This window comes from Oncorhynchus mykiss, chromosome 16, assembly GCF_013265735.2.
Source record: "Oncorhynchus mykiss isolate Arlee chromosome 16, USDA_OmykA_1.1, whole genome shotgun sequence".
Classification (NCBI taxonomy): domain Eukaryota; kingdom Metazoa; phylum Chordata; class Actinopteri; order Salmoniformes; family Salmonidae; genus Oncorhynchus; species Oncorhynchus mykiss.
The window spans coordinates 66519441-66534409 of record NC_048580.1 but is presented as its reverse complement, the minus strand read 5'-3'; the positions used below and the strand labels follow the sequence as shown (position 1 = coordinate 66534409).

Genomic DNA, 14969 nt, shown 5'->3' with positions numbered 1-14969 from the left:
TGCAGTCGGACAAATAGGTGTCGTACAATCAATTTCCCTCTTCCTAGATTCAAAGCACGTAAACACCAACAAGGATCCCTAACAATGCTGTTCCGTTTCACAATTCACTTTCTTACATAAGACCCATGTAGGATGGGATTTTATTTTCATGGAGGGCCAAGAAGAAGAGGGAAATACTCAGTAAGCTTACAGTATGGTGCAAATCTGACAATTAGTTACAGAGATTCCACATTTTCTGTTCTCTGGCACACTATCTATACGGAGTAAAGAGCTCTTGAGCCTGACTGCCAACAAGACCCAATGAAGCGGAGGAGACATGATAGAGCATGCATTGCAAACGATACTGAGGTACACTGTCATTAATACTACTGTACAACAACACCTAATAACCTGAAGACTCTTGTTTAACAAACCTTTTTCAGTGATCGGTTTGGAGTTTTTCTCCGATTTTGCGTTCCATTTGTTCAGCTTTTTAGATGATCACATCTCCATATGCCTACTGACTTCAGATGAAAAGCCCAGGTCTGGCAGCAGCAACAGAGAGGTTGTTCTGTGTTCTGTTTACCTGGGGCTTTTGACTTCCCCTCCAATACATTTACATGTTCCATCTCACGCATGATTTGTGTCGTTATTCTTTGTCGTAATTAAGCATAATCCATTGACTGCATTACCTTACGCTACAAAGGACACATTTTGAGCTTTAATCATATATTCATTAATACAGTTTACCCATACATATTTATCATTTTAATGTTCACTAAATGTCTGTGTGAAGACAAGGTTGTTTTGTTCCCTAATCAGAGCCATACCTTTTATTCTGTTTCGTAGTGTAGTGTATACTACAGACTCTGGTTTCATAGTGTATACTACACACCCTGGTTTCATAGTGTAGTGTATACTACAGACTCTGGTTTCATAATGTATACTACACACCCTGGTTTCATAGTGTAGTGTATACTACACACCCTGGTTTCATAGTGTAGTGTATACTACAGACTCTGGTTTCATAATGTATACTACACACCCTGGTTTCATAGTGTAGTGTATACTACACACCCTGGTTTCATAGTGTAGTGTATACTACAGACTCTGGTTTCATAATGTATACTACACACCCTGGTTTCATAGTGTAGTGTATACTACAGACTCTGGTTTCATAGTGTATACTACACACCCTGGTTTCATAGTGTAGTGTATACTACTGACACTGGTTTCATAGTGTAGTGTATACTACACACCGTGGTTTCATAGTGTAGTGTATACTACACACCCTGGTTTCATAGTGTAGTGTATACTACAGACACTGGTTTCATAGTGTATACTACACACCCTGGTTTCATAGTGTAGTGTATACTACACACCCTGGTTTCATAGTGTATACTACACACCGTGGTTTCATAGTGTAGTGTATACTACAGACACTGGTTTCATAGTGTAGTGTATACTACAGACACTGGTTTCATAGTGTAGTGTATACTACAGACACTGGTTTCATAGTGTAGTGTATACTACAGACCCTGGACCTAATGAGTTACCATGGTGATAACTGTATCATTCTGATTATGGCAGAAGCATACCATTACATTTGACATTTTAGTCAATAAACAGACGCTCTTATCCAGAGCCTGGTACAGTTACTGCATTCGTCTTAAGATAGCTAGGTGGGACAACCACATATCACAGTCATGGTAAGTACATTTTTCCTTATTAAAGTAGCTTATCAGCAAAGTCAGAGCTAGTAAGGGGGAAAAAAGGTCAAGTGTGAGTGTTAGTTCACAAAATGCTTTATTTTTTAATTCTTTACTACCAATCTTATTGTACAGTCTGTGGCCTAATAACACATATGACCACAGATCATATCTGACCAATTCACTAGAAAGTAGATGATTGAGTCCCATAATGAATCAAACTCAGTATATTTCCATTCCATTCCATTCACAATTCAATTTGTGAGTAGATTATTGGCCTTCGTAACTTTTGCCTTGACACCAAATGTGATGAAGTAGAGATAAAGTAGAAAAACTGTAATGGAAAGTTTGTTGTTACTCAACTCCTACCCGAACTCTATCCAGCAGGCTCAATCCAGCCCAGAGAATACAATACCGGAACCTTTAGGCTGATCAAAGCCATAAACATGATTAGCTCCACTGTCTAAATCCTTATTGTCAATTAACTGTAGCTCTAAGTCAGCTGAATGGACTGTCCCAGAGCAGCCCCATGTGACTGCCCCCTCTCAGAGGGGATTGTGGGAGAGCGATGGCATTCCACAGCCACAGCGCCAGGGTCACCCTGACCCCATGTATCGCCAAGAACAACCATACACATTGTCTAACATGATAACACACTGGTCCAACATCAAAACACTGTAACAAATGACTTACAAACACAAACAAACTGGCCAATGGAAACTCCCACCACGTATAGGACATTCACATTGATCTCACCTCAAATAGACGCAGCACGTTGGCAACCATGATGGACACAGAGCTGGCTGATGCCCCGATCACCCCTATCACACGCTCAGGCTTGCGGATGATGGGCGGCTCTCCATTGGAGCAGCGTATGTCCGAGGTGTCCTTCTGGATGAGGGCCTGGACGAAGGTGAGCGACTGTTCCAGGGCGTAGGTGTCTCTAGAGCATGTGTCCAGGATCCTGGCCCCCAGAGTAATGTTGGGGAGTAGCTCCGGGTCACTGTTGATCTGGTCCAGGGCGTAGAGCATAGCCTCCATGCGGTGAATGCCTTTCTCCTTCTTGATCTCCCCACAGGGCAGGCCATGAGGCCCCCTGGCGTGGATGGGGAACAGGCCTCCAAGGGTGATGTCTCCAGGGATCTTGATGGAGTGGGGATGGAAGTGTTGATGGGAGGCCCAGGACCCAGGGCTCATCCCCACACACAACATCCATAGGAGGCGAGGCCACGTGGTGGAATGACAGCCACCCCATCCAAATGGCCAAACCATGCCATACTGGTGGTGGTAGTGTAGAGATGGGGGGGATTTAGATGTCATGATGCTATGACTTTATTGGCACGTGTCTTTACCCTCTACTTGAAGCACCTGCTAACAGATAAGATAAGGAGAAGGGAGTAATTGGGAGGCCTTGATTCAAGGCTTTACATTTCCAAGAGAGCATGACTCATCAGATTTATACCTTATTTCTTATGCGAGTACAAAAACTGATATAATTGAGAAGGAGATAGCACAGACCAATCAGGGAGCTCAGAATATATAAGGATGGAGGACAGTCACACAAGCCAGGATTTACTGTTGAATACAAATCTGGGAGATGCCAGTAACGGCCAAACAATATTTATGATTCTCAAGGTAATATTGTATTCTTTTCAGCTATAAATGGTTACATCTTCCATTCAGTCAATAGCTCAGGGCACACTCCTGTTGAAAAATTGTACAGTAATCCCCTCACTCTATGTGTAATGAGTTGATACAGTATGTAGCTTGTTTTCATTGTAGAAAGTGGATTTGACTGGTTCTTAATAAACTCTTCGAGGTTCCAAAAGAGTTCTTCGGCTGTTCCCATTGGATAACCCCTTTTTGTTCAAGTTAGAACCATTGTGGGTTCCATGTAGAACCCTCTGTAGAAAGGGTTCTACATGGAACCCAAACCAGTTTATACTTAGAACAAAAAGTGTTCTACCTGGAACAAACAAGGGTTCTTCAAAGCGTTTCTCCTATTGGGACAGCTGAAGAACCCTTTTAGGTTCTAGATAACACCTTTTTTTCTAAGTGTAGTGATGGTGTGACTGTGACCATCTATGGCCCAACAGGGTTAAAGCTTCTTATAGAGATCACAGAAGTTGGGGCATCAGAATGGATGCGCGATTGACAGCATTGACTGCATTGCAGCATAAGCCAAGGCATTTGTACACAAGTGGATGGTCAACTGATCATAAAAGGTTGCTTACATGGAGGCAAACGCTTATAGATGTAGGCCTACTATATGTACTGCTACATTCCCCAGGAAGAAACCAACAAATGTCACTCAAACAGAAGGCGGAACTAACAATGAGTCACTGACAACAAGCAAAACAAAACAGGTTGGGTTTTAGGAGAGGTTCTGAAAGACACTCATGGGGGTGTCCACTGAAAGTTGATAAGCAACAACAACTAGAACCTAAAAGACACCCACCATGAGCGGCCATTAATTTGCACAAGAAGAGGCAAACAAAAGAAGAACGCACATCAAATCAAATAGTGGAGCTAATCCAAAACAGGTAAGATTAGATAAAGTATTGTTTTTCTAGAACTCAAATAGTGAGAGTCAATTAAACATGTTAATCCTCCACATCCACACTGGAGCACTGGGCCAGCCACTCTTAAATAGCACCTGGGCCAGCACAGGTGAAACAATTTCCCACTTACAAGATGGCAACCAGCACAGGTATAACACATACTGACTAACGAGGTGACACCAATCAGTGCGTCCCATGTCAAATCAAATCTAATCTAATCGAATTATTTGTCACATGCGCAGGTATACAATGAAAATGTTAACGTACAAGCCCTTAACCAACAATGCAGTTTTAAGAAAAATACCACAAAAAAAAGAAATAAAATAAGTGCTATGGTGATAACATCCAACCTCAAAATATAATGCAAAAAAACAAAGTCTGTATCTGTAGGAACAGAAGTATATGTCCCTAAATTGCAATTATGTGTGATTACATGGAAATTGAGTGATAAAGCTGCCCGTCTTACATATACAATTAATTGCTGCTTTGTAATGCAGTCGTTCCTTGTAAATGATACGTTAGTCTCAATGGGACTATCCCCTGCTTAAATGAAGGTTAAAAATGGCCCTTATCTACAATATGTGATATTTCAGTAACTTTGCATTTCTGGGAAAATTAGCACTACTGACACTTTCCACTGCCAGATTGGTGAAATCATAACGGATGCCTAAAGGGTTCTCTGCCACGGCTTCTTCTCTGAGTAGCTGATAACAAGCCAAGATCAGACTTACTATCAAATAGGCTTGAAATATGTCACCCCAATTATCTGTGTGTAATGAAAAGGCCTTCACTTGAAGCATGACTTTTCTCTAACTCTGTGATTAAATTGCTGGCTTGAGCTGACAACTTTCCTTAGTCAAATTCAAAATGTGTAACCTAATTACGTTTTAAAGCAGGCTCTTCATTACATAATTTGATTTGGAGCATGCTGTAAAATGACAGTGGTGGAACTTTGGATGTTAAACATGAGAGACAAGCACTCTCTGGGTTACACTCCAGTAGATCTTGGAAATGTCATTCTGGTGGTTATAAACACAACTTAAACCTGTGAGCCTAATGGTCAGTATCAATAACATATAGAAACACTCTTGTGTTGCTCTAATGACAGTGTAAATGGGACAGCTCTAATTACAGTGTAAATGAGAGAGCTCTAATTGCAGTGTAAATGAGAGAGCTCTAATTGCAGTGTAAATAAGAGAGCTCTAATTACAGTGTAAATGAGAGAGCTCTATTTACAGTGTAATGGGAGAGCTCTAATTACAGTGTAAATGAGAGAGCTCTATTTACAGTGTCAATGAGAGAGCTCTAATTACAGTTTCAATGAGAGAGCTCTAATTACAGTGTCAATGAGAGAGCTCTAATTACAGTGTAAATGAGAGAGCTCTAATTAAAGTGAAAATGAGAGAGCTCTATTTACACTGTAAATGAGAGAGCTCTATTTACAGTGTAAATTGGAGAGCTCTATATACAGTGTAAATGAGAAAGCTCTAATTACAGCGTAAATGAGAGAGCTCTAAATGAAGTGTAAATGAGAGAGCTCTAATTACAGTGTAAATGAGAGAGCTCTATTTACAGTGTAAATGAGAGAGCTCTATTTACAGTGTAAATTTGAGAGCTCTATATACAGTGTAAATGAGAAAGCTCTAATTACAGCGTAACTGAGAGAGCTCTAAATGAAGTGTAAATGAGAGAGCTCTAATTACAGTGTAAATGAGAGAGCTCTAATTACAGTGTAAACGAGAAAGCGTCTTGTCAGAGTTATAATGCCTACATTTTATAGCGGCAGGATTGCAAGCAGGCAGGGAGTTTCATGTTCAAACCAACGATGTTGTTAATTAACGGTCTATTTCAGGTCAACCATCATAGATGTGGAGAATTGACAGCAGTATGCTCAAGCCCAGCAGGCAAAACTGATTGCAAGGACATGACGCTGACATTTTTACTGATGGAAGAAGTCATTTTTGGCGACCAGAAAAAGGCGTCACTACCTGGTTGTAATCTGCTTACCAGTTATCACTTCAACCAGATTTCAACCAAACGTGACGTCATTATGACGTCTGATGCAGAAAAAATCCTCCTGCCGGGAGCTGCTGTGTGTTTGTGACCTGTGATGTAACTTTTCAAAGAGAGAGTAACTTGTTTTGCACTAGAAAGAAAATCATGATTCAAATGCTGCTCATGACATCCACAGGCAGCATTGACTCATCAGTCAAACAAGTAAACAAGTAGTCTGAATGTATCTGAATGCATGATTACACTGAGGTAAATGCTTCAAGTTTAAACTAATTATCAAGTTTGGTCTGACTACAATCACCTCTTGCTATATTTGAATCTACTTCTATCATTTGTTGATGTATACTTTAATCTTCCCTATGTTTGGATTATCCTCATCCCTAAACTATTTTGGGAACATTTCATTGAAATACGTCAACAGACACACTGAGGATGATCCTACGTTGACACACATGTATGAGTGAGTTTCTCACTGGCTTCAAATGATGGACAGTCACCTCCACAGATAAACAAAGGCATTATAGTTCTAGACAGACTAGTTCCAAAAATAACCATCCTATATTCTCATCCTGTAAGACAACGTCTCTGGATATGGGACACTGCTGTTGTCTGATCATGGATTGTGATGTGCTCTCATCAAGGCTTGTCCAGGAGGGGAAAAGGGCCCCAAACCTGGAAATCTGAAGATTCCTGAAGTGAGTGAGGAATAGAATACACCAGCACTATCAAACACCATGGTGGTTGGTTTTTGAACAGCTACTGGCATGCGCACCGAGAGCCATTTGGAACACGGGAGTAGTAGTAGTGTGGTCCATTAACCAATGGCCCCAAGAGGGCTGATAATGTTTCATTCTTTCAAAATCGCCAGCTGTAGTTCACATGGTACACAACAGGGACCAAAGCTGATACTAGATCAAACTGATCAATAGTCAGGTTCATCTCATCTCAAAATACTTACTATTTGTGTTAGTATTTTTATTTTTTTACTGTTTTACTACATTTGAATACTTAATGGTCAATTTTTTCCTCATATAGTAACAACATAAGTACACACCTAATGGCCTAATCAAGACCCAGGTTCGAGTCCCAGTCCGGCTAACCCCACAGTTTGCTGTCAGCAGCGGGATCAAAATTTTGGTGATGCATAAACGAGAAACCACTTATTCATCACCAAAATTTAGCGTGTTGCAAAAATAGGCAACGTGCGCATCAATTAGCTTGCTCAGTGCTGCAGGAGGGAGATTTTTGTGTGAGTGCACATGTGGCTGTTTTATGAAAATCTGAGAATATTTGGCCAATGAAACATTTCTGGTTGGTCTCTGGGAATGTACAGTTAGGAAGGGAGACTTTTTTTGAGTGAAGTAGCAGAAAATATGTTGAATGTGCAACTAATGAGCATGAAGAGCCCCACAAGTTTGATGAAATTACCTTTTATATCTTTCAGTATAATACGGCTATTTTCTTACTTCTGTAGCTCTTCGTTAGACTCGCGCTTTTTGTAAAAAGTTAACTGTCCTCTCCAAGTTAAGCTGGAATTTAGCCAGAAAGGATTTGACAAATGTGATTGGTTGACAATATGCCATTGGCCTACGTCTCTTCTTGCACTGCACAGAATATCATATTTTAACAACGATTGAAGAAGTGTTTATCATCACCAGCACTACATCCTTGATATAACATCTTGTCATAAGCACAACTTGACTGCAAAAGAGACAGGTTGGAATGTCAATTCTCATCAAATGAATAGGAAGTCTGACTGAAATATGGGACAAATCAACCTTTTTTGTAAATTAGTGGTGTTTTAATGTGTTGATAAAATGTGGGACATGATTGTTTGGTTGCAGGAAGCGGGACAAAGGGCCAAAATGCGTGACTATCCCGCACAATGTGATCACCCTACTTTGGATAGCCTGTCTCCAGGATTAGTTAGGGACCGTTAATAAATTACACAATGTAAATGAGACAATATTTCCATGTTGCACAATTTTTAGTTTTCTCATTAAATTATTTTAATATTTGTATATGTATTTCTACAATTTATAGTTGGTTTGAGGTTTTTAAGTCATTGTAATTTGGAGCTATTGGAATTTTAACATATTGTCCCATGTACATTGTGCAATTTACAGATGGTCCCTAACTAGCCCCATAGGGATATCCAAAGTCAACCCAAGTTTACAACTGGCATTAATATTGGGTCACCTGCAGCTGCCCACCTGAATTGATGATACTTGTGTGCTGCAAACCCAACTTTAATTTACATTGTGACGCAGTCCTGACCTCAAGTCTCACAAAACTCAGTTTTGGAGGAGACCGACTTTATGACCAAAATTCTTTGTAGTCAATTTTGACATTAAAATAAATGTTTATAACTCATACCAATGCCACACAGGTTGTTTTCTAAATTATGTTTTTTTAGGGGCAGTTTCGCTTAAGTGGCTGGAAGAAGTATAGTGTCGTTTAGGCTACCATGAATCCAGAACCATGGCAAATACGCGCCAACGCAGTGCGTGAGAGATGAGGTACAGTTGCATACGGATGAATGGACAGACAGAGGGTCGAGGTAAACCTCGTCACACTTTTCGGTTTAAAGAAGAAAACTGATAACTGGCAAACTGAAACAACAATGTGTGAGCGAGTATGACTTGAATTGAAGAACTTTGCGCATCATCACAACGCAAGCCCGCGCGCCAAATTTCAGCTGTGTACCCATGTAATTAATTGGAGCATTTTAACATGCAACTATTTGTAAGCTAGAACTTTTGGTGTATTACTGCAAAATCTACATATTTGTATTGTACAGTAGCTATAATTACAGTCAGGCTACTGTGGCGGATGCTAATAGAAAAGGTGACTAACAGCAGAAAATCACCATCATATCTCAGTCCTAAAAAAGCTGGACAGTGGTCTACTATAATATTTAGCATAGTTATAATATTTACACGATTAAACATACAATATTTGCTTGAAGTTTACATAAAACAGTGAGATGTGCAATCACTTACCTGGAAATTCCATCTTGATGTTTCTTGAACTTGCTCCTAAAAATACGCAGTCATTGAAACATTCCAAAACGCAGATCAGCCTCAACAAAATATTTCACATTTTCACACTCTCCGAAAGCAATTTGCGGTTGTCATCGATTAAACTATATCAAACATCAAGAACGATACTTGCTTGTGACGAATAGCTCTGAAAACAATGTGTCATTAATTGGATTAAAGTCTTTATAAGTTGCTTTCGAGGCTTTTGAAATTGCATCACACTAAAATGTGCCGTATTCCCCACAACTGTGACGCTTCAAATCACTATCAAATTTAAAAGGATGGTCTCTCTCTCTCTCTCTTTCGCTCTTTCTTTCTTTCTCTCTCTCTCTTTCTCTCGCTCTTTCTTTCTCTCTATCTCTTTCTCTCTCCCAGCTACACACTAATGGTTGCAGATGTGGTTTAAATGTTTGTGTGTCAAATATGATTATATGACACCAGACTGCTCATACTGGTCATCTCAAGGCTTCCCTTTACTTGGCCTTTACTGGTGCATCACCATTACATCACCATCACAGTGAAACATGGCGTAGCATCTGGAAGCCATTAGAAGGATGATATACTGTACCTGAGAGGATATTTATTTGAGGTTATATGTGGTTATTAAGGCAAACCTAACTCCTTTTTGGGTGACAAATAATGGACACATCGACATTTACTATGGGGGGAGGGGGGGGGGGGGTCATAAAAACTATGCACCCCCCAACGTAAACATTTTTCACATGACCCTTCCCTTGTACAGTCAAATAAATGGAACACCCTTCTCAACATAGAATTAACTCAAAATAATGTTTACGACCAGAAATTAAAATAACTGTAGAGAACCTGTATTTATAAACGTGGATATCTACTTGGCTTTTGTGGCGCAGTGGATTCTACGCAGGGCTATGGGCCAGGAGGCTGAGGGTTTGCCAACCACCACAGAGGAGCTCATTCTCCCTACCTGTTACATTACTTCAAATCAAATCTAATTTTATTTGTCACATACATGTGTTTATCAGATGTTATTGCGGGTGTAGCAAAATGCTTGTGGTTTTAGCTCTAACAGTGCAGTAATATCTTACAAGTAATATCTAACAATATCACAACAATACACACACATCTAAAGTAACGGAATGGAATTAGGAATATATACATATTTGGGCGAGCAATGTCAGAGCAGCATAGACTAAGATACAGTAGAATAGTATAGAATACAGTATATACAGTTGAAGCATGACGTTTACATACACTTAGGTTATTATTAAAACTCCACAAGTCGGTTAGGACATCTACTTTGTGCATGACACAAGTCATTTTTCCAACAATTGTTTACAGACAGATTAGTTTACATACACTAAGTTGACTGTGCCTTTAAACAACTTGAAAAATTCCAGAAAATGATGTCATGGCTTTAGAAGCTTCTGATAGGCGAATTGACATAATTGGAGTCAATTGAAGGTGTACCTGTGAATGTATTTAAAGGCCTACCTTCAAACTCAGTGCCTCTTTGCTTGACATCATGGGAAAATCAAAAGAAATCAGCCAAGACCTCAGAAAAAAAATTGTAGACCTCCACAAGTCTGGTTCATCCTTCGGAGCAATTTCCAAACCCCTGAAGGTACCACGTTCATCTGAACAAACAATAGTACGCAAGTATAAACACCATGGAACCACACAGCCGTCATACCGCTCAGGAAGGAGACGCATTCTGTCTCCTAGACGTACTTTGGTGCGAAAAGTGCAAATCAATCCCAGAACAGCAAAGGACCTTGTGAAGATGCTGGAGAAAACAGGTACAAAAGTATCTACATCCACAGTAAAACGAGTCCTACATCGACATAACCTGAAAAGCCACTCAGCAAGGAAGAAGCCACTGTTCCAAAACCACCATGAAAAAAGCCAGACTACAGTTTGCAACTGCACATGGGGACAAATATCGTACTTTTTGGAGAAATGTCCTCTGGTCTGATGAAACAAAAATAGAACTGTTTGGCCGTAATGACCATCGATATGTTTGGAAGATAAAGGGGAGGCTTGCAAGCCGAAGAACACCATCCCAACTGTGAAGCACGGGGGTGGGAGCATCATGTTGTGGGGGTGCTTTGCTGCAGGAGGGACTGGTGCACTTCACAAAATAGATGGCATCATGAGGTAGGAAAATTATGTGGATATATTGAAGCAACATCTCAAGACATCCGTCAGGAAGTTAAAGCTTGGTTGCAAATGGGTCTTCCAAATGGACAATGACCCCAAGCATACTTCCAAAGTTGTGGCAAAATGGCTTAAGGACAACGAAGTCAAGGTATTGGAGTGGCCATCACAAAGCCCTGACATCAATCCCATAGAAAATGTGTGGGCAGAACTGAAAAAGCGTGTGCGAGCAAGGAGGCCAACAAACCTGACTCAGTTACAGGTCAGTGTCAGGAGGAATGGGCCAAAATTCACCCAACTTATTGTGGGAAGCTTGTGGAAGGCTACCTGAAACTTTTAACCCAAGTTAAACAATTTAAAGACAATGCTACCAAATCCTAATTGAGTGTATGTAAACTTCTGACCCACTGGGAATGTGATGAAATAAATAAAAGCTGGAATAAATCATTCTCTCTACTATTATTCTGATATTTCACATTCTTAAAATAAAGTGGTGATCTAACTGACCTAAGACACGGAATGTTTACTAGAATTAAATGTTAGGAATTGTGAAAACTAAGTTTAAATGTATTTGGCTAAGTTGTATGTGAACTTCCGACTTCAAGTGTACATATGAGATGAGCAATGCAAAATATGTAAACATTATTAAAGTGACTAGTGTTCCATTTTTAAAGTGGCCAGTGATTACAAGTCTATGTATATAGGGCAGCAGCCTCTAATGTGGTAGTGATGGCTATTTAAAAGTCTGATGACCTTGAGATAGAAGCTGTTTTTCAGTCTCTCGATCCCTCCTTTGATGCACCTGTACTGACCTTGTCTTCTGGATGATAGTGGGGTGAACAAGCAGTGGATTGGGTGGTTGTTGTCCTTGATGATCTTTTTGGCCTTCCTGTGACATCGGGTGATGTAGGTGACCTGGAGGGCAGGTAGTTTGCCCCCGGTGATGCGTTGGGCAGACCGCACCACCTTCTGGAGATCCCTGTGGTTGCGGGCAGTACAGTTGCCGTATAAGGCGGTGATACAGCCCGGCAGGATGCTCTCAATTGTGCATCTGTAAAAGTTTGTGAAGGTTTTAGTTGCCAAGCCAAATTTCTTTAGCCTCCTGAGGTTGAATAGGAGCTGTTGAGCCTTCTTCACCGCGCTGTCTGAGTGGGTGGACCATTTCAGTTTTTCCACGATGTGTACGCCGAGGAACTTGAAGCTTTCCACCTTCTCGTCGATGTGGATATGAGGGTAGGAGTAACTCTGGTACTGTAGGTCTGAAACATTCTTCTTCACCTCAAGTTCAACTGTCGGAGTAAGTTGTAGTGCCGTTGCACTCTGCCCTCATGTCATAGGCTTGCAGTAGCTAAAGCTTAGTAATAGCCACACCACACCTTTACAAAAGCATATTAACTTTATTAGGGTAACATGAAAAGCAAGTCAAGCTCTTGTTTATAGGGAAAATAAGAGCAAGCTTTTAAATTGCGGCAAACACAGCATGACAGTTGGAACTTAATTTGGCCAAAGAAAATGGCTCAACAGAATGAAACAAAACACATGCAAACTGCTTTAAACATACCAACAAAGGCAAGTGCCTACCATACCCAACAAATTACAGACATAGGCTATTGTTGTTTATTTTACAACAGACCTACGTATCACCTGTCTTAAACTAAATATGGAGCACACAATTAAAAAGAAAAATGTATTTAATTTATCCAATGAAAATGTCTCACCAGAATTGAACTAAACAGGTTTAGCATATTTAAAGAACTTGTTACGATTAATAAATAGGCATACAATAACAACAATGATATACAATAATAATCATGTAAAACAAATTATGATAAATAAATATACATTCCAAAATGGCATCCTTCCTGAATGGGGAGTTGCACAGTAGCCTGCATTCTGTTGAACTGACTAGGTATCCCTCTTTCCTTTTGTCCACTACAATATTAAAACTTAAATAAAATCCCCCTTGTAGAGTTCTCACTGCACGCTCTTTTCCCTCCAACCTTTGTTTAACTTTAATGAGAAAAAGTCCTGCGGATGGGGGTTTCCGTCACATTTGAAATGGGTTTCCATCACATTTTCAACCCTAGGCCTACTGATGGTTTTGTCACTAAACATGTTGAGTAGGTATAGCGAATGTGCCCACTCTGGTATTGGCACATGCACAACAGCTTGCAGATACAGTGCTACTACATGATGAGATTATTATGGAAAAAAGTGTGAGATTATTTGCATTTGTCAAATGGCAGCCAAGCATCGATCATCATGTCACCAGAATAAGACCCTCCATCAACCTCATCACTGTGCACTTTCACCACCCTGTGAAGTTAATCAAAAACGTATTTCATCTGTAGCCTAATAAACTGCATGCTTTCCCATGATGTGGTGGCATTTCTTATCGGTCATTTAGGCTACTTTACTTGCATAAACAGTTTGGATGGAAACCTGGTTTATGTCAAGCCATTTTGAGGATGCTGGAATTATATTTTGGATGAATATGTGCATGCCTACAGCAGACTTTTGAAGTAGCCTAATCAGATAAAAACATGACTGATTGTGTTTATGCCACATATAAAAGGAAATACATTGAAAAAGTTTAATTATAAATATTTAGGCTATATTGAAGCGTTAAATTCTAGTTGCGCCAGGAAAAGCCAGTCGGATTGGAGAGGAGGCAGAGCACGCATTAAGCTTTCCTGCTGGGAGCACAAGTAGTCACATTACTATAGAATGACTCGGGAGAATGATGATCTGATACTGACAGCACATTCAGTATCAGAAGTAAAAATACAACCAGACTGGCCTGCTACTGTGCCTTTCTAGACCTTATAAACAGTGGAGAGTAGACCCACAACGGATCCAAATCAAATTAAACATTCAAATCACTGGTATATTGCATCGTTATTCAAATTACATTTTCACTGCATTCTAGAGTAGAATGTTGTACTCAGTTGAAAACAATAATGCAATTATTCATTGTTGTAAGCTAGTCTAGGCAGGATCATTGTATTGTCACTAAACCAGATCAATAGAGGAGATTTTTGAGCTGTTTGGCTAATGTCTTCACCTGGCTGCGCACAATTGGCACAGATTCGTCCGGGTTAGGGGAGGGTTTGGCCCGGGTAGGCCGTTATTGTAAATAAGAATTTGTTGTTAACTGACTTGCCTAGTTAAGTAAAGATAAAAAATAAAAAAAAGTGCAATGATGCACCTGGCCTCTCCGCTACCTATCAGCTAATGCTATTTGTTGTTGTCGATTCATATAAAAACTGGATGAGCTTTCAATGTTTTTATGTTATGTATGATTACTAGTTAGCTTATTGCAGATCTGGACAAACGATCCACCTACAGTACAGCTATTGTCACTATGAATGGTGGATAGAGGGCAGGATATACTTTTAGACTGGTAGACTATACTGACCTGTGGTACAGTACAAGTTAGCACATGGAAAAGCGTAGGGCAACAAGGGAAGTACCAAAACACCTTGATATAGGGGAGGCCCATGCAAGCACATGAGGACATGTGGCTCGGATGG

General features: G+C 40.1%; 1 protein-coding gene across 1 annotated transcript in view; it reads right to left on the bottom strand.

Annotated features, from left to right (window-relative positions):
- grm6a (glutamate receptor, metabotropic 6a) overlaps nt 1–9674 on the bottom strand; it is a 41029-nt gene extending 31355 nt beyond the window's left edge. Inside the window, exons 1-2 of the mRNA XM_036947584.1 lie at nt 9265–9674; nt 2445–3059 (exon numbers count right to left, since the gene is read on the bottom strand). Of these exons, the coding sequence (XP_036803479.1) occupies nt 2445–3008 (564 nt within the window). The 5' untranslated portion in view covers nt 3009–3059; nt 9265–9674. The remainder of the gene's footprint in view (nt 1–2444; nt 3060–9264) is intronic.
- Between the last annotated feature and the right edge of the window lie 5295 nt (nt 9675–14969).